We start from the raw sequence: 21,017 nt of genomic DNA on the forward strand, positions 1-21,017 counted from the left end.
GTTTTTAATAAAATACACTTCTTGATAATTTACCTAAATATTTTCAAAAACACTTAGTTAAGTACCTACCTACCTACCTATTCTTTTTAAGTTATAGCTGAGAAAGCCCATTTTTACGCAGTGGATGTCTTTCGGTGATAGAAAAATTTGATAATTTCGGCGAAGCAAATATAAAAATATATTTTTCGTTGGCCAAAATTTTTTTCATTCGGATGGGGTGTGGGCATTGTCATTTTCACAGATTACAGAAGTAAGGGTCATGTTGGACTTTCAGACCATGTGTCAGTAACGAGTTTATAGTCTCCTTTGTAGAGTTTAGAAAAGACTTTAGGCAAATAATCATTGTATGTTTATCCGCATTTAATGGCCTACAATCCGTTAAAGTCATGGTTGTAATATTGTTAGGTTTCGATAGAAATCTAGCTACCATGTTTTAATGTGCTTTTGCTGGTTTCGACTCATCTTTATCAATCAGAACACTTGATTGGCTTTGCATTTCATGCTCATAATATGATAGATCTAAATTCCGTAACTTAATACAAATTTTACAAATTTAATTTAAGGTAGGTTCTTCGTCATTTGCTTTCAGACAAAAAGAGATAGATCTGTCGAGACAATGCAAAAATATACAATTCGTAATTTTTAAAATAAGTATTTGATTCTTAGAACATTCAGTGTGACCTACTATGTTTCTTTATATTTCTTCTGGCTTATTTTTCGTGGTCGCTTGACATATTATTGTCACCACCCTGCGGACAAAGCTACCCAGTCAAGCGAATTGTTATGTTGCTCTGATATTATGAAATCTATCAAGAAGCCTACAATAGACATTGGTTCCGCATAGGTGCGCTGCATTTGGTTTTAAATTCAGTGCCTGATACAATTTTGTCCTGAATAGTGAACCTGTTTATAAAATATCTTTCTGACAAGATTGAATAGAAATATTCTTGGCAAGCGGATTCCAATTTTTCTACTACATCATCACTTTTTGAACCGTATGATTGCTCAATTCATTTCAAAATAAGCTTTATTCAAATATTCTAAATTGTCGAAGAACAAATCGGTTTTTGAATTCAACTAGGGAGACATGGACAAAAGCTTCTTGCTAATGAACCGATGAGAATCATCATCACCATTATCATCATCGTCAGCACATCATTTTTATTTTGTATCTAGTAGGTATATCTGCTGTTGTACATAGGACACTTTGCCTCCGGTTCCAATGAACAAAATATTACGTTTAGCAAATATTCTTTTCCGTATTTGATTATTTGAGATTATTAGATGATTAGAGTTCTAGGCTTTTTAATTTTTTTTCAAGCCTTTTTTTGTTAACTGTATGGTGATTTCAATTTTTACAAGTAGTGAACATTTGATTTGAACCTCGAGACTCAAAGCCAGATTGCGAGGGTAATGGAGAATGCTACATCCATGAAGTTGCTTTGTCGCCGCACGTCATCCATATGAAACAAATAAAAGTCTATGATATTCTTGAGTGCGGTATATCGTTACTTTATTGTCAAAGAGCCTGAAGGAGCGAATCAGTCCTGGGCGTGGCTTTGTGAGTAATGGAACTCGGAGCTCGCATGAGGAGGGTCCACTTATGTCATGGAATGGTATGATTGATAACGTTTCCCGCAGTAAAAACAGTGACCCTTTGTAACATTAACAAATATATTGGATACAAGTATTATTTTGCAGCATGTCCTTGGAAACAAATACTCGTATGTCACAGAAAGATTGGTATTTTGTTTCGTGTTATGTATTTTCTAAAATAACTTTTCTTGGCAAGATGATATCGTAAACTAACGAGAAAACTAACGGGCCAAAAAGTATTAGATCTGGTTTCGAAACAGGATATAGATAAAATATACTGGGCAATCGGACATGTACAGTACGCGGCGGAAAAAATGTACATCGACCTATAGAAAGAGAAAGCGGTTGTGTAGAGCATTGTCTCTGTCGTTGAGACTGACAAAACGTCACATAGGTATGAGTGACAGAGACAACGCTCTACAAAGCCGAAATCTCATTCTAAAGGTCGATGTACATTATTTTCTGCCGCGTACTGTACGCGTGTGCTACTGTGTTACGAGTACATTCAGCCGAGTCTAATTGCAGTGTTGGTTATTATCTAATTACAGTAATGAACCGATTCAATCTTGGCCATTATGTTACATGTGATCGATATCGATCGTCAATATAAATAATTGCTTCTGTCTGTTCAATCACTTTTGTGCTCTGAACGGGCCTTTCGTGAAAATTAAGACTTCGGACTAAAATGTGTCAGCTTGTTTTTATGCATAAGTATTATCTATTTATCGGTTATTCCTAAATTTTATGCATTTGCACTGGCAGCACTGTGTATGTTCGAAAGAATAACTCGATCCACATGTTTTAGATATTCTTTCTCTTTCCATGCCTTCATAATCATGGCTGTATAGTAAAATCGCTCTTTCCCTTTTCAAATTTTCATTCGGTGAAGTAACACAATATACGAAATTATCTTTTATCATTATTATAATAATTCATTTTGTGTACTATAAATTACAATTATTACCTATTGTATAATTTGTATACCTTTACAAATTCACAGTTTATCTACATGGAATATTTATGTGAAAATTTCTCTGTAGGCGCATTTCAACATAATTGTAATATGTAAGTATTGTAAGTACATATATCATCGAATATTATTCCTATGAGCGTTACATTTTGCTCTGTTTTCTTATAGTATTATGTTGGTGCTGCCGTGCTACAATAAATCAATGCTCAAACCATTTGTATTTTACAAGTGAGAGGGTAGACCCGTGAAATTAGCTCATGCTTAAAAGTTTAAAGTTTCGGTTAATTATTGAGCTTGTCGGTTTCGCTGTGATGGCTGGGGGCGGTAATGGCTTGTAAGGAAGGGTGGAGGGCTTAGTTGTTTCTATAAATCAACCTGTAACCATGTAACTATTTAAGTAGATTTGGCGAGACTGTGTAGAATTAAAATCTATGAATATGTTTGCTAAAGATACGCCTTTTGAGTTGGTGATTTCTTCGCAGGACCCCCGATCTCTATGAAGAGGACTGTAGACACCTGTTTGCGATGAATATAATTTGTAAAAATAAATTGTATAAATAAATAAAATTATGTATCCAATTACTTATTTTATTGCATCGATCAACGGAGATCAGTCTTTAAAATAGTGTTAATAACATCTATGTGTAATTAAGAAGCGTTGATTTTGAATATTACCTACGTATTTCGACTAGATGGCTTTTATGTTGTCTCCACATCACTCTTTTCACTTGACTACGGCAAAGCCGAAAGGAAGGGTTATTATTTTAGCAGTATATGTAATTATGTATGTAAGTTTGTATTTATGTGTGTTCCACCGTAGCAGTTAATCTACTGAGCCGATTTTGATGAATAAGGTGTGAATCTATTAGTTATTATAGTCCAGATGACATAGACTACATTTTATAGGAACAAAATCTATCGAAAGGAAGTAACATCCAAAAAAGTGGGGACCCCCAAAAATATTTTTTTGTTATTGTATTGAGTGGGATGTCAGTTAATGAAAGAGGAAAAAATACAGTACAATATTTCATTAAACCAAGGGACAGAAAAAAATACTACATTTTACCGTTTATAAAGGGGTGTAGTCGGGTTTTAGTTTTGAACTTTATCTTCTTAATTGTGGTGATCTATTATGTAATAATGTTATGCCTATATTATGCATACTGTATGCATAAATACATAGATGCTGGGTGTAAAAAGTTAATAATATCTGGTTTATTTTATAGAACGCTACTAAGCTTCTACATAATAATAAAGCAAAGTCTACTGCTACTTACTTTAACGCTAAGCTTTATTGAATCCAACCAATACAGTGATATACTATTAAAGTTTACTGAAGTGAAAAATTAATCGATCAAGCGTTTCCTCCGCATTCAGAGTATATAGGTAATACGAAATTAATTATACATAACCGCTTATTTATGGTAGATGTTTATTCAGGCGAGACGTTTATATTGGCGCATTCATTTAGTTTACCTATTGTGTAAATAGTAATTAATATTTGATACAATTTTATAGTACCTATAACACTAGTTGAGCCGCTCTGGCTTCGCTCGAGTCGAATTTTAAAAAATTGGTGAGGAGTGGAATTTCCAAAAAACCTGAAACACGTATTACCTAGGTACCTACTTCATTTTTAACAGAGAGCCCTTTTTTACCAATTTTCGTGGATATAACTTGAAGACGGACTTTCATACAAATCAGGCCATATTTTAACCGAATCGCGCTCTTAAGTATAATTTGCTTCATAAGAAATTATATATTTTTCATACAAGTAGCTATAATTCATAAGTTCGTTGTATTAAAAAGCGTACCTATACGCATTCTGTGTGACATTCTGCCTTGCTGATTGCTGCATGCCCGCTCTGCCTTCACACTCTGTGTCGACACATTTACTGAATTAGGGGGCTCGGGAGTGCCCCCGCCATACATATTTCTGTTAACTTTATCCTTTGAAGTGGCTGAAAAAGCGTACCGAATTCGTCGCCTCGAGGGGACTTTCTGTGTACGATATCAGTTATTTAAACCCTAAGAAAAGCGTACATCTAATTCATCTCTCCTCGGGGAACGTACAGAATACGAAAAGCGATAGGACGCATCTAAGCCTAAATATTGCCCTGTATACCTTTATTTTTTACCATAATGAATAGCATAGGTATAGTACGCGACAAGTCGAGATGGCAATCGGGTTATGAGGCGGTAGACGCCCCACACACCCGCACAGCGCCCGCGCTCGCCCGCACGGGGTTGGCACAAGGGCTGTGTGAGTGTACGGGGCGTTCCCACCCCTATTGCTATCTCGACCTGTCGCGTACTAGGAGGTATATTGTACGCGCGGACAGGGAAGTGGCAAATCTGCCTACCTGAGCCCATTTGCTTCTATATTTTGTCGTGCGTCTCCTAATTAAATAATATAACATGGTAATTTCGAGGCTTTATTTGTTACTGTCATATAGGCTCCCTGGTATTAATAATTTATGTTATTTTCACGCAGTAAATGTTATGATAATAAGATTTTGTTTTAAAAATAATGTTTAAAATAACAAGAATTCCATGTATTTAATATTTAGATTTAGCTACTTAATATTCAATTTTAATATCGTTTCAGAAGGGGAAATTACTCTGGAATATTTCAGATAACTTTCAACTACCACTCTACAAATTAAATTATACGGTGCTAAAGGCCATTATAAGATATCTTTTTCTGATTCAAGAAGTTATTGAAGAAATATGTTTTAGTTGGTTTAATAGGTAGATACTCTGTATAATATGTAATATTTTAAATATGTCATAACTATGTGATGTAAAATGAAAAAGTGGTTTTTATCATGTTTTGCCAGTTTAATTTAATTTTTAATTTAAAACAAGTTTACCTATTGTTACCAATAAATTACAGGGAGTAAGAATACAGGAAACACTTAAAAACCAAGGGCAAACAATAATACTTTAGTATTATTTTTGCTTCTTTCAATTAAGGTTCCAACTTGCCCAAACTCAAACAATACTTCAACTTCATGTAGCCTTCTACGAGTACCTATACTTTTTAGGCGCTTAACATAACACCACAAGTTCTAAAAATAGACAAACAAAATATTATTCATACATCTTTTCATTTTTCGATGTATAGGTAATCGGATTATTTCGCGTCTTGTCGTCATGATATTTTATTTGCCATGTATTTTAGCCAAAGAAAAAAATCATGGGGTAGAAAAGGTTGTTTCTTCGGTTGAAATCCAATGGCCGTGCGGACCCCTGATCGTAAAAGTAGATTGAAACTTGTTAAAGTTTTCTTGAATTAATCAAGTCGCATTTAGACGTTACTTGGTGAATACTAACGACTTGGATTGTTTCACTTTTGCCGTGTCAATACTTGTTGTTTGAAAAATATTATAATTACTGAAAGAACTTTGTTTCAATCTCGAAGACTTGTCTTTATATTATTATTCGTATATCGTTGGTTATGAAATTAAATGTTTTATTTGTATGAATATGGAATGATACAAAATATTAGATTGGAAAAAAATGTTATTGATGAAATACGAGTGGCTATTATAATTAATAATAAAATTATTTTAAGTTATGTTTGAGACTTGCCTGGTATTCGTGTTTTGATACATTTATTTCTCTAGATACCTATTTACCTAAACTTTAATTTAGCTAAATATTAGTCCAAGTACCAGCAGATCTATGGGAGTTTAATTTACTAAAAGTACCTACCTGTTTAGTATCACAAACAATGCAAATACGTCAAAACTAATAATGTACTGCATAATAAGTGTCTCGTAAATATAAGGCTGCGGCTCGAATTACATAGTAATTTGAAAGACGAAGTCGCAAATGCTTTCAAATTTGTCATCGCTACGTACTTGTTATGAGATAGTTGGGGAACATGATATTCGAATTCCGATGTATGCGCTGCATCGACGTTATAACTTACTCACAAGTCACAATATACTTAGTCCGTCTTTGGAGTTTACCACGCCGTACACCACATCGTCTTTTGAACGACCTATATACAAGCTCAGAGTAAAGATCTTTCAAAGATATTATAAAATTCCAGATAGGCAAGCTAGTAACGTGCATGTGTGCATAAAGCATGAATCAGCTTAGCTTAGTATTCAGTTATCTGTCCATGCGCATATACATGGCACTGACTATGAATACATATATACTGGGGTGGTACTTACGCACCTTTGGGTAAAACGACACCTACAAGCATGCTTCAAAATATGGCGGCCCGTTACTAGTCTATATAAAAGTCATTGGGATATTTGTCAGGGTGAACTATTCTTTATACTGTGATATAGAAGAGAGTGCGAACGAGACCAAAGCTATTTGACTCGAGTACTTTGTAGTAATGTCCAAGGAGCGCGTCAACAAACGAAAAGTTTAAATTATGTACTTCAATTGGTTTACTTGTTTAATTCAGTGAAACTGGATAAACATTTATAAAGTTTTGTAAAACATTAGACAAAAAATTAGTATTAAATATTGGCGGTTTGCAAACAGGTGCTTTTAAAATAAAAAAAAAGAAACTCACGCAAATCAACTCATGAGTATTAACTGGTATTTTGGTTTTCGTTATTGAAAACACGTCAGTGTTTACTAATAAACCTATTTGGCCACCTGTTACAATGTTAAGTGGTAAGTACTTGTGTCTGTTGTTGTTAAAGTTGCTTTTTAATAACTCTTTTGTTATCAAATGTATAATAAAACAACACAGTAGGTAGGTATAGGTGCAGAATTTGTTAACAAAATACGTAGGTTTTATCGATTCGGCTTATTACAAAAAGTGCCAGAGTAGAGAACTAATTGCGTTTATTCTGCAAATAAAGCGGCTTTTCAGACTGTATTTCTGTTTATACCTTTGAAATTGCTCGTAATGTACCATGTAAGCAGGTGTTCCAATAACGTACTCGGGTGCTTCTTTCAGCTCACGTCCTCCAACTCGTAACAGCAAGGCACTTTGCTATGAAATACCGTCTTTATGGTTACTTATTGTCGCGAATATGGTAACAACATTGAATATTTATGATTTTGTTTATTTTTTGCTACTAAAGTGCCTCTATACTATGAAAATAAATACCTATTTCATCATAAACAGGCCATAGATGGGAATTTTTGAATGTTCAACTCTAACCGTAGGTAATTTTATAACTTTATAGACCTGGCCTTAAACTGGCCTTAAATGAAAATCCAGTAATGTTCTGATACTATCTCTTACGTACGAGTAGGTAAGTTGAACAGATAAAAAATCTTTTCGAATTTTTTATTGAAGAAATTCAGAGAAATTTTCCTTCCATTTACCCTCTTTTGGCTCAACTGAAATTCAGTGAAATTCCTTCTGAATGTTGGCCTATTTTAGTAGAATTTAATAATATTTCATACATTATTTACAGTTTGTACCTAATTAGTTTTTAAAGAGACAACTGAATATAAATAGCGTTTTAATTTGCTTATCTCTTCATAGCTAGTGTTCAATTGTTCATATCTACTACTTGGACACTAATTCTGTAAAAAGCTTGAAACCATGAATGCCGTAGATTATCCTAGCTCTCTTACGGATGGTATGAACATGAAATCTAACTACAACTTACAAAAGGTGTGTATGAATAAAAATCCGTAATTCAAAGGTAGCTCCACGTCTTTTACATTCACGGTAATACAGTTACGTAGGTATGAAAGCGTCGAAATTGTTGAATTCGAGTCTCGTATATTTTCTGACTGCTAAATCTCGTATATCCTGTTACGAATAAACTACACAAAATAGCTGTGTGCGCCGTCTCAGTAACTCCAAGTTGCCGATTCCAAATCTTAAGCCCACCTTAATCCTCTGCCTAGTGAGCACATTTTCTTGTGTTCAATTTTGACGTCCATGCTTAAATACGACTAAGTCTTCTTGTATTCAATTTTGACGTCCATGCTTAAATACGACTAGGTCTTCTTTTTACAGTTAGCCCTTGACTGCGATCTCACGTGGTAAATGATGATGCAGTCTCAAATGGAAGTAGGCTAAATTGGAAGCGGTATGGCAGTTTTATTAAACCCCTACCCCTTTACGGTTTCTACACGACATTGTACCGAAAGCTTCGCAGCACTGCTTTGCCGATAGGGTGGTTACCGGACCAAACCAGAGACAATTTAGAAATTATAAATTGCCTCTGCCGGGAATCGAATCGTGGATTTTCTCAATTTAAAGACCACAGCGCTCACCACTGCGCCAGGGAGTTTGTCTAATTATTTCGGTATAGCTTCCTAAACAAAAAAAAAACAAAAGGAATCGTTAGATATCGTTAGAAGAAAGCATTGTGAAAGCTTTTTCTTTACATAAAATAGTGAGAATTTTTATTTCACAAATAAATAGTGATATTAGAAGTTTTACAATTATTATTACCCGAGAGTGCACTATTTAAAATATATTCATACTAAATGATAAATTGTATCTGTCTGCTAGTTACCGAGTTTCTTGCTGGTTCTTCTCGGTGGGAACGGCATTCCGTTTCCGAACCATTGGTAAATTAAACTAGGTGACGATTCAAAAGCACTTGTTAAAGTTTACTCGAATAAAAATATATTCTATTCTATTCTAGCCTTTCACGGCTCGGTACCGAGATAGCTTGCATCCCGGGGCAGAACCACGGCCACTTTTTATGTAGGTACCGGAAAATCAAAGAGTACCCACGCGATTTTTAAACACCTAAATCCACGCGGATGAAGTCGCCGGCATCATCTAGTAAAACAATAAAAATAATAAATTAAAAACGTTTTTCACTATATACATAGGTTATACGCTAATAACGTAAATTCATACATGTATTGTAACTAAGTTTTAAGTTTTAGCCAATGCTATTAAGTTATAATACGTTCTTATCGTAAATGGAGCCAGTTTTAGATAATACCATTTCAAAGGAAGCTATTATGCTAAGCGCGTGTGCGTACTTGCCCTTGTCGTTTACATGTAGCCGAAACTTTGAACAAAGTCATCGCCGTAATTACATTGGGACCTCCAATACTTGAAAACTTATTTATTTTGGGCCTTTATGTTGGGTCGAAAGGAAAGAGTTTTGCTTCAATTGGCGGATGAAGTGAAAAATGAAACAAAATTGTGTGGAAATACAAAGCAATAGTTTTGAGAGAAGTCCCTTGTGGCAAATGCAGTCGACAGGTGTGGCGCGTCGCCAATGTGCACGTGACTGTGAAACAATGACTCTAAAGAAATAATATGACATTATTGTGTTACCTCGCTTGACTTCACCGTATGTACCTGCTCCATGAATAGTTTACACAAGAAATGCTGCTGTGTTTTCCTTTTGTTTTCGCTTGTTCCCGACGTCCGTCGTGACAAATATTGGACAATGTATCTAGCCCCAAATAAATATTAAAAGCTTCCTTTTTGTGTACAAAGGCATACGTTGCTAGATGACAATATATGCTGATACGTTATTGGTTGCTGTGAAAGTAAAATTATTTTAACAACTACATAGATAGTGCACGCAACTACATCCGTCCTTTTTAAAATCCCGTGGGAACTCTGATTTTCCAATCAGTTGAACGGATGGACTGTGAAAAGGAAACAGACAGACAGACAGATGGGCACACACTTTTGTATTTTAATATTAGTATGGATATGTTACTAAAATTACTAGTAGGTAGGTAGGTATTATATAAAAACTTCTTAAAAATCTCCGCGTAGTTGTTAGGTATATTTCAAATTATAGTATATAGCTAATTCCCGGCATTTTTTTTTCAACTCCAGCTCCAGCATCTAATGAATGGTATAGGACAGCATAAAAAACTGTAAAAAAACCACAGAAAAGTACATTTTTATATTAATTGTAGATCAAGTATTTATAATTCAATATTCGTACCTACTCATAAAATAGTTATTTCATCTTACGTTACGTTTATCATAAAATGTCTAATTTGTGTAAATCTGGTGCAGCATCTATCCAGAAAAATTCAAAAAAGTTAAAAGTAGAGACGGATTTGCTAACACCGACAAGTTTTCAGCAGTCAGTGTTTTGGAGGTCAAGTAAGGATGGTCGTGAATATACTAAAGACTTGGTCTATATTCGCGGAACCGGCACCAAAAAGTATTATTATGGAACTATATTGACTCTTGTATACATAATATATTCGGTAATAAATTAAATTATTTTTTAATTTTTAGTGTTTGTGGCTAGATATTGAAGTCGGTTCTTATTTTTTTGTAAAAAAAATTCATTAAAAAAATCGTACCGGATCCATTTATGCTAAACAGAGATGTATAGTTGACACATTGGGATGTTCAGATCATACCTAAATCAGCGCAGCAAAATTGGTAATAGCGTCAGTGTTTGAGGACAAAATTAAATCCCGATAGCAGGCTGCTAACAAAAAAAATAATTCTCTAATTTTCATATAAACAAAGCGTTGTCGCTTGTCAAGTTCAGGATTTTGCGTCGCATATCCCGCTTTAGCTGTCTCCGCGATGTTTGACGGGTCTAATATGTCGACGCTTGGGACGAATAACGGCACGGAACAAGTGTAAGCTGATTCCCAATTCCGTAAATAAAAGCATTTTGTGTGGATATATTTAATAGCTAAGTACTATTCAGAATAGCTACATGACTATTTTGTTAACAGAAAAGTAATTAGAGAAGCTGTACTTCATTTAGCGTTTGTGTCATGCCTTAATACATGCCTATAGAAACACCTTACGCCAATAGGAATCTTGATGGCAAGTAATACAGGTTATAACACTGTAGTGTACGAATATAATTTTATATAATAATTATATACCTAAAACAAGTTCACATTTATTCATTTTGTTTGAATATTTATTTGTAAGTATATCCAGTTGTAAGACAAACAAATTGCAGCTCCCAAGTAGATCGTAGCGGAGGCACAAATCATGACTACAGTTCATGAAAATGCTTAAATAATGACTACAGTCTACAGAACTCGGCGATTTCAATTTATATAATTCTTCGCTCGACAGAAACTTACACAACTGCATCGGTAATATTGAAGTGCGCTTCCTTTACCATTATCTTTAGCTGAGGATTTTAAAACAAATTGAGCGAAAGGAATTTTTTGGTAATATTTGTGGTAAGTACATAACTTTTAGAATTGTTTTGCTTGCTATATTACAGAATAACGTAGAAAGGGATTTTATAATAACACTACAGTGTAGTATGGACTGGATTCAAAACAAACAAAACGAGTTTTAGGGTGACTCAACGCAGATAGTCGGGCTTTTCCCAAACAAGTGTGCAGTGTGCACACTGCACTGTATATGACGCTGAAAGCTTAGATCGGCGTTAGAAACTTTTTATAAATACGAAATAGAATTGCTTTGGGATGAACAATTTAGCTACAACTATTCTATCTAGAAATGTATAATCTACTACTGAAGTAGCAATTAACTTAATATCTTACTTACTATTTAGAGCATATTTAACATATTTTAATGTAGATAACGGGTACATACCATGTTTTTTTTTGTTTTTTTTTTGTCGATATTTCAACCCAATTTGGAGCTGCGCGATACGTTTTTTCCTCGCAAAATCTGTGAACTATAGAACTATATGGAAGCGTGCGCACTGCGGAATTAATTCCGCATCGGATTTTGATACATTTAAATTCAAATTTAAGGATTTTAAAACGCATCGCAACGCAACTCACCGCACCGTGGTGCGCGCTAGCTCTTACTATGTCTTTGTATGTTCGTAACAACCCTGGTAACGGGCCGCCATATTTTGAAGCACGCTCGTAGGTGTTAAAGGGTGCGTAAACTCCATGCCCATATCTATGATATAAGTCTCACACACAAGCGTACGAAATTTGTCAGCACTTTTTAATACAATTGATTGTATGAACCTTGCTTATCTGGAGTTTGATAATATCTTTGCCTGAACTTTAGTATTTAACTACAAATAAGGAAAAACAATCTAAATTTAATAATGGTAAAAAGTTCTCTTTTAACAACGATTTATTATTATTTTCAGGTAAGCCCAGTGCCCAAAAGCCGTAGGTAAGTTTAATAGATATATTATATTATGTTTGATCTGGGTATATAATTTTATGCCGTCTACGTTTAAGCCCGGTTTTATTGCTCACCATCCAGTCATTTAACCTATTGGGTAAGTTGAATATAATCAAAGTTGACTTTCATTAGACTCGCAAAGTGGACTAATAAGTTTTTATGACTAGATCGGCAGTTACAGAGCTGTAACGTATTTCTTCTTTATCAACCCCTATTAAACCATTATATATTATTTGTAACTGAAATGGTAGATACTAATGATAGGGGTTGGTTCGTTATATCATATCAGCTAATGTGGAGTGATGCGTAGGTAGTGTTTAACGACCTTCCTGATGCAATGTTCAGCGCGGTGGAAGTGGGCGTTCTCGGATTCTATTCCCGACATCGGTACTTTCGGAATTTATAATTTCTAAATAATCTCTGGTCTGGTCTGGTGAGAGGTTTCAGCCGTGGCACCTTACCGACAAAGCCGGGGCGCCACGTTCTGGTGCGATGCCGTGTAGAAACCGATAAGTGGTAAGGCTAAGTCAGACCGCTACCATCTTCAATTGCATCGTCACTTACCACCATGTGAGGTCGCAGTGAGAGCTAATTTATGTCTAAGTAATTGATAAAGAAAGAGTCTTACCTCAACCGAAATTGTTGATTTCATTTATCGTTATGTATTTTAGCTTTTCACACTCCAAGCACGAATAGAATTGTAAAGGGTAGGCAAAATATATAATGGAAAATAGAATATGTATGTATGTGGACCGTTAACAGGTCGATTATGCGAAGCCATCAAGTACCTACTCGAGCGAGCCGGGACCTCTCGCCGTGTTCCTAATGACGGGTCACGCATTTAAATAGCCTGATTCCGATCAAATCGCTTATCGTATACATATTCACATGAAATAAATTTTCATTATTCCACGTACAATTTGAATTGAATACGGCCTCGTGTACCAGTTTTTATTACGTTAAATAAACCTGGGCGGCTGATAATACATTTTCTGTGTTGTTGTTGCAATTTTGCAGATATGATTATTCAGAGGTTTTGCAATAAGGTAGGAATTTAAACGAATTATTGCCAAAATAATGTCGCGTGATTTACCTTTTTTAATTCTTGTTCTTTAAAGAACTAACAGATTTAAGCCATATAGGCGCACTAGTATCTCGCCCCGGCTTCGCACGGGTAGCTTATTAAAAATTTCGTGGGGATATAGCCTGTCACTCAAGGATATTGTAGCTTTGTACTGGTGAAAGATTTTTTTAAATCGGTTTAGTAGTTCCAGAAATTACCTCTTAAAAACAAACTTACAAACTTTACCCCTTTATAATATTAGTGTAGATTTGGAGTAGAATTCCGCTCAAATGTGTCGTATGGTATGATATTGAAACCTTTAAAGAGCGCCATATTATTGTTTGCGCGGACAAAATGCCGAAGAAAATTTCCGCGCGCGATGTTCCGCTAGATTTATCCTTGATCTAAATTGGAAATATTTAACTCTTGAGTCCTAGTTTTATCGAAATGAAAATGAGAATTGACTTAACTAATATACGTGCATATTAGAAAGTGGATTGCGAGTAGTCTGCAATTATAGTATGCAGACGTTAAAGCAATTTAGAACAGGTGATGCGAATACATATCATGCGCTACCATACCGTACCTAACAACTGCACGCTGCATTTTAACGTTAGACTCTTTTATTGCTGTGCAACATCATGCTGTGGAATGTGCTTTTAATGTTAAACGTGGAATATTACTTTGCGAAATGAAAAAACTTACATAATAGTTTCATAGAAGGTACATACTCGTACTTTGTGCTCCACTCAGTAATTTTTGAGAATTGTTGGAATCAGCACTTGAAATTGTTGACGAACAATTTATACCACGGTTCAGTTGGGTAGGTCTAATTTTGAATTTAACTTGGCTGGGTGGCATTCGAGAACCTTCGTGACATATTTTTGTCGAAAAAAGTGCTTGAAGACCACAATCTTCGAACATTGCGTAATGTCAGCCTAATCGCATGCGGCTCAGAAATATAGTTGCTAAATATGACTCCGATAAGAAAGCTCAGTCACAAAGCAGAGTCATAAATAGAGCTATGCTCGGTGTATGTGATCAAATTGGAATTGAAAAGATCCTTAGAGTATTCAGAGTAAGCGACAGAGCTCAACGAATTGTGAAATGAAATGAAATGATTTTTTTTTTATTCAAGTAAACTTACACAAGTACTTTAGAATCGTTGGATGCATCTACCACTGGTTCGGAATGCCTTTCCTACCGAGAAGAACCAGCAAGAAACTCGGCGGTTGCTCTTTTCAAATATTTGATGTACAATATTTGCAGTCCTGTGCGTTGCTGGAACGAGCTGCAGGTCAAATCCACGCTCTTTTATGAAACTTGAAGAACCCTAAAAGCTGGAGACCCCTCACCGGAAATGTTCTTCGGAAATCCTTGCAAGAGACCTATGTCTAGCAGAAGACAACTGTTTATGTGTTGGAAAATATAGTAAATACTTATACTTCTACCAATACTTTTTGAACAATAAACGATTTTTTTTATAACGACTAGCGACCCGCCAGCGCTTCGCACGGGTAGCAGTTTTTGTAGGGATCTCTAATTTTTTGAAATAAAATATAGCCTATTCCATTTTAGAATAATGTAGCTTTCTACTGGTGAAAGAATTCTCAAGATCGGTTCAGTACTTCCACAGATTAACCCCTACAAACAAACTTACAAACTTTACCTCTTTAAAATTTTATTATTAGTTGAAAGAGCGACTACTTCGACGACATAAGTGAATAGCAGTACCTACCTGATTACGTAAGCACATAATGTCGTAAGAGCGCCTTTCTAAATATTCAATCCGGTTCGTATAATATAAACTTCACAAAATCCATAAAGTCCCTTCAAGTGAATTACCTACTAAGAATGTACATATATTGCCCAAGTACTAAAAGTTACGATAAAACTGTTTGTTTTATGTAGCATGAAATATCTTAGTTGATATAGACAAAGAAGGAAGTTTCCATGAAAATTTTCGAGTCCGTTGCCTTGTTTTATGCAATTCATTGTCTGCTGATAATTAACCGCCTGACTCGACATAATATAAAGTTGCTACAACTTTAGATATTTCAGTCCTTTTCTTGCCCTACATTGCTCTTCTGGCATTATCGTCATCATCATAATCAACCCATAAACGTCCACTGCTGGACATAGGTCTCTTGTAGGGACTTCCACACGCCACGGTCTTGTATCGCTGGAATCCAGAGGCTCCCTGTGACTCATTTGATGTCGTCTGTCCACCTAATGAGGGGTCTTCCAATGCTGCGCTTTCCAGCGCAAAGTCGCCATTCTAGAGCAGTCTAACGTTGAATAGGTTTTAGTACAGACCCTATGATCAATGATCTATGATTTCCGTGTGCCCGTGATTTCGTCCGCGTGGATTTTCACAACAAATAATAAAAATTACAACATATCCGCCATGTAAATAAAAATAAAATAAAAATACATAATCTTATATGATGATGCCCTTCGTGTGCGAGGCCGACTCGCACTTGACCGGTTTTTAAATATGCAAGCCTCTATCGGTGCGTAAAAATAATTCAAAATATTACGCAGACTGGATAAAATCCTTTTAGCGCACATTAACATGCGACTACATAATTTGGGCGGAGCGTCATTGTTTAGGGGCGGTAATTTATATTATGCTTTGCGAAATTAGCGAGGCCACAGCAGCCCAGGTGGCGTCCTCGGCCATTACCACGGGATTTAGTCTGCGGAACACGGACTTTAACTAAGACCGAGTAATCTTTTGTGTAATTGTCGTGCCCATTAAAAATGTATTAAGCTCTATGTTCCCTAATTTAATCTGTTAGAATCCAGCATAGCGTCACGTTTGCGTAGGTACAGCATAACAATGCGATGTTAACAGCTGCTGCAGAAAATACTCATTACAGTACCTACCTATTTTTTTAAAAGAATATTAGCCAAGTTGCTGACTAATATTCCCCTTTCCCCTCCAATTAAGCGTTAAGCTTGTGCTAGGAGTAGGTACGACAATAGTGCAACGGGTGGGATTTGATTCGGTGACCTTTAGGTTTTCAGTCCGCTCCTTTAACCGTTGAGCTATCGAGGTGTGGTTTTTGCTTTCGGCCACTAACTTCAGTTTATCAATCAGCAAATAACTAAAGTAGACCCGCTTAACCGTCTACCGGAGAGGTATCTTTTGCAGGTCGATATCTGAGCTGTTTTTCATGGCTGTACCTACAGGCGACAGTTGAAAGATCTATAGATAAATAAATAAACAAATATTCTTTTATTTGCGACCATAGCGCAAACACAATCTATAAATCAATTATTTCATTTGAGACTTACGTACCGCTCATCTATATGTCTATACTATCTCTATATCTTTCCGTCTCCGGTAGATATAGGTACCTACCGTAGAGGTATATCTACTGGAGAGGAATATATACTGTACTACTTAACTGACAAAAAACAGGATCAGTTGCTTGGGAGATACTCGTACTTGTAGAATATTGGAATGGATATTTACAAAACTGCGATTGACACGTAGTTATATGCGAAGGGAGTACTTTCAAAGACAGTTTTCTTTTATTATTCACCCCGTTTCATGTACGTTATGTACGTATTGACTGTAAATCAATGCTCTTTCCTACATATCATGTGACAACGATAAATAAAAAACAAGCTTGACTCACAATATATATGTATTAATCTGTCGAGCACGTACAATCCTCGATATTTGTTTAAAACATGAGCTCTACAATGTATAAAGAAACTTGGTAAGGGAATTGAGAAACGTATCTTGAGAAAAATTCTTATTGAGAAGCAGCGTTGCAAACGGATTACAGTTCGATTTTCAATTGAGATTTTCTATCAAATTTGCCTTCTCGATTGAAACTTATTACGGCTTATGGTAGGTGTCATGGTTCCATTAAATCTTATTGCTTAGGTACATTTTTATGTACTTTATTTTTGTACCTTTGTTGAAGATAAATCACAGTTTTGAGATTTCGATCGCTGCATATACGCAGAAAAAATTGCTGCCGCTGTTGTAAGCTGTTGTTTTGAAGAAGAAAGTATCATAAAAGAAACTAGACCCCAGAAACTTTTTGGTCAAATCATCCATATTTATGTGTACTTCATAGTGGCCCTGTCAACAAAATTGTATCAATTTACCGCTTCCATTCGTCTTTTTGCGTTCTTTATGATGGCCCTATACCTACTAAATTATGTGGGAATTTCAAGTTATTGCTTTCGACCCTCAGTAATCTTATGCATGTAGAACAATATTTTTCTTTTCTTTGTTTTTTCCTACTAGCAATAGGTAAATTTTCTGAGCATTTCTTAAGTAGATGTTGATTAATTCTAATTATATTCAAGTAGTTCTTACCTTGACTACGTTACAAGTGTTAGTCAGATTGAAAGATTTGTTTATTAATGGACCGAGCACAAAATGTTGACAGGGTTTGTTTAGTTGATAATTCCACAGTCTCTTCATGTTATTATTGTTCTGAATAGTGCCAATTGTGACTCTTGCCTGAAAGATTTTTTTTAAATTACAGCATATCTTTTGATATTTGTCGTAATTAGTAAAACCAAAAAAGAAAAGTCCTGACTCATCAACGCCTAGTTTAAACATTTGAATCTAGAAAACAGAAATTTTGCGCAGAGGTTCCCTTTATGATGTAGACAAGGAATAAGGCCAGAACTCCCACGGGACAGGGAATAAAGATTTTTTTATTTTCTCCGAGCAAAGCCGCGGACAACCGTTAGTTTTTAGTAATTTGTAACAAAAATAAAGAACCAACAGTCCGATAGAACTTAAAACAAAATTGCGCGTAAGTATGTATTCGTACTTACGTTTTTAACTGGACAGTCTTTGGGCAGATCCAAAATAAATGGAATGTTGGACATGTTACGTATATTGTCAATACGTACATTTCCACACTCCCCTCTTTTCGGCCCTTTACATGTTTCATATTTCAAAAATACCACTTTGTAGGGACCCTGTGGTACAATACAATTTTTTTGCATTTAGGCTCCAAGTCTTAATATGATTAATATAGCGGAATTAATCTTCAGCGTCTTGTCCGTTCAGATAATCATCATCATCATGATTAACCCATCGCCGGCTCACTACAGATCATGGGTCTCCTCTCTGAGTGAGAAGGGTTTTGCCCATAGTCTACCACGTTGGCTATGTGCGGATTGGTAGACTTCACACACCTCTGAGAACATTATGGAGAACTCTCAGGCTTGCAAGTTTCCTCACGATGTTTTCCTTCACCGTTAAAGCAAGGGATAATTAATAAATTCAAACGCACATAACTCCGAAAAAGTGAGAGGTGCGTACCCGAGATCGTACCCCCGACCTCCGCTTAGAAGGTGGACGTCCTTACCACTAGGCTATCGATGCTTATATTTCAGCATGTTACAAAGCATTAGACCCAGCTACATTTGTCTTTAGCCTTAGTTTTAATTCCCTGTATGTTCTCACAATATAAGATGAGTGTTAAAACTATCGACGAAAAAGTATTTCACCCCTAGATCAAAACTGTTTCAACTCAAAAACCTCGCCTTTTGTATCTCAAAAGGCAAAGTGAAGTGGAAAAGTCTCATTTTCTGATACCCGACTACATTATCTGAAGGGAATAAAACTGTTGTAACTATATGTATTATACATTCAAAAGACAAGTAATTCAAAACACAGTAAATTTCTTCTATAGTTTACCAAAAATCGGCTTTTTTTAGTTTCTAAAAAGTGTTTTTTTTTAATTGATACGGTTTTATATAGGGGTGCAATATAAACTTTCAGATTTTATAAAATAACGAAGGTCTGGCATGCGCTGGCTCTTGGTCCATTATTCCTTTAAAACGGGCCCAAAAAAAATTACTTACAAGATTTTGATGATAAGCTTGATTCATTACTTTTATAGAAGATGAAATCACTAACAACACGATGGTTACAATCCAATTCATCTTTATTTTTTATACGATTTTGTCAATATTGAATACAGTACAATACAGTAGGTACAACTAGCAACCAATATAACTTTGCACGACTAATCGTATAAAAAAAACAATTGTCAGGACTTCTATTAGATTAAAACCGGAAACTGTGATTTTATCACAAATATTTTTTTCGTAGCATCGAAAAAGTTAATTTCCTGTTATTTTGTTCGCTGGAAAATGTTTTCGGACATTCTGTTATTGTAATTGTTTTCAATTATTATCTATAGAAAAAGCAATCAAATAATGTTATCACCAAGATTATTCCAATTACTGTTGAATGTATCTGAATCTGATCATTGTAATACGTAAAATATTATAATTATCTTTCCATTATTCAGCAAAATTAAAAATCTTAATTTCATTTTTGCTGGCTATATATATCTACCTGTATCATTTGAATTTATTGAGTCCTATTAAAAAGGGGAAACATTTATTATTGTACTTCCTAGTGATCTTTTGTCTGACCACAAGGATAGTAGATATTTGCTGGCCTCGAGGTTTTGCCTCCTTATCCGGGTTGTAACTAGTGGGAAAAATTACTTTTCCGATGTTGGGCTTTAAGCATGTGATAAAGGCTAAGCCTACAAGTGAGGACAGCAACTGTACAAAGTTTCATCTCAATTGGATGACCGACAGAAGCCCAGACAAACATTAATTTTTAGAAACGTAGTCATTGTTTATTTGTATGTATTATTTGTTAATTCGATATTTGATTTTTCTGATCAACTCAAAATATACTGACACTATATTAGGTATTAGGTTACTTCGTCAATTGAAATCCTAGACCGACGAGACCGTTGATCGGCGGAAATCGACTACCACAATAGGTACAACGCGTCTATAAGGACCAAAATGAATAATAATAATCAATCTATCTGTAATCTGTCGATCTTAGCAACATTGTCAATTGTCAAAAAATACCTTACAAATATTATCAAATAACAACGTTTCTAAGTAACTTAACGACAGATAAATAGATAGGATTGATTTTATTAGTTTTGGCCATAAGAAAGTTTTGTTGTCTGTTTTGCCAGTTACTGCTGTGACTGACGGATTACACCTAATATGATGATGACTATCACGTTACAAATATGTAGATAACATAGAAATCCTAATGATAAGGCACTAGAAATGCTGTGTACGCGTGATGCCGTGCTGAGGATGCGGACGTTGCCAGCGTAACGATGTGTGAGGTAAGCGAATACTATACGGCTTAGTTCTGTTTGCACAGCATTGAGCGTAAATGTGCTTGCGTGATTGCGTAGAACTATGTTTGTGTACGTAGCTGCGTAGTAAGGCGGCGACATGCGTTCTGTATAGTTTGAAGTGGTACACAGTAGTTCTAATGCCGTACTATTAGGATTTCTGTGGTGGATATCAATCTTGCATCACTTTTG

The 21,017-nt window shown here is 35.4% G+C and overlaps 2 protein-coding genes across 8 annotated transcripts in view; one reads left to right on the forward strand and one right to left on the reverse strand.

Moving 5' to 3' along the window:
- The window catches only part of CadN (neural cadherin), a 452,548-nt gene that overhangs the window by 103,115 nt on the left and 328,416 nt on the right, over positions 1-21,017 (forward strand). The window lies entirely within an intron of this gene.
- Positions 17,603-18,525, reverse strand: LOC117996574 (uncharacterized). Its single transcript, XM_034984657.2, has 3 exons — positions 18,469-18,525; positions 17,999-18,145; positions 17,603-17,758 (listed from the first exon to the last, which is right to left on the reverse strand). Exons 1-3 carry the CDS (start codon positions 18,520-18,522, stop codon positions 17,603-17,605), a joined length of 357 nt encoding a protein of 118 aa, XP_034840548.1. The 5' UTR covers positions 18,523-18,525.

Source organism: Maniola hyperantus, chromosome 1 (assembly GCF_902806685.2).
Source record: "Maniola hyperantus chromosome 1, iAphHyp1.2, whole genome shotgun sequence".
NCBI classification, from domain to species: domain Eukaryota; kingdom Metazoa; phylum Arthropoda; class Insecta; order Lepidoptera; family Nymphalidae; genus Maniola; species Maniola hyperantus.

Coding starts and splice junctions, on each gene's coding strand:
- LOC117996574 (XM_034984657.2), bottom strand. CDS start 18,522: ATGTCCAACATTCCATTTATTTTGGATCTGCCCAAAGACTGTCCAGTT. Junction 18,146..18,468: donor AAGACTGTCCAGTTAAAAAC/GTAAGTACGAAT, acceptor AAAATCTTTCAG/GCAAGAGTCACAATTGGCAC. Junction 17,759..17,998: donor ACACTTGTAACGTAGTCAAG/GTAAGAACTACT, acceptor TTTTGTTGACAG/GGCCACTATGAAGTACACAT.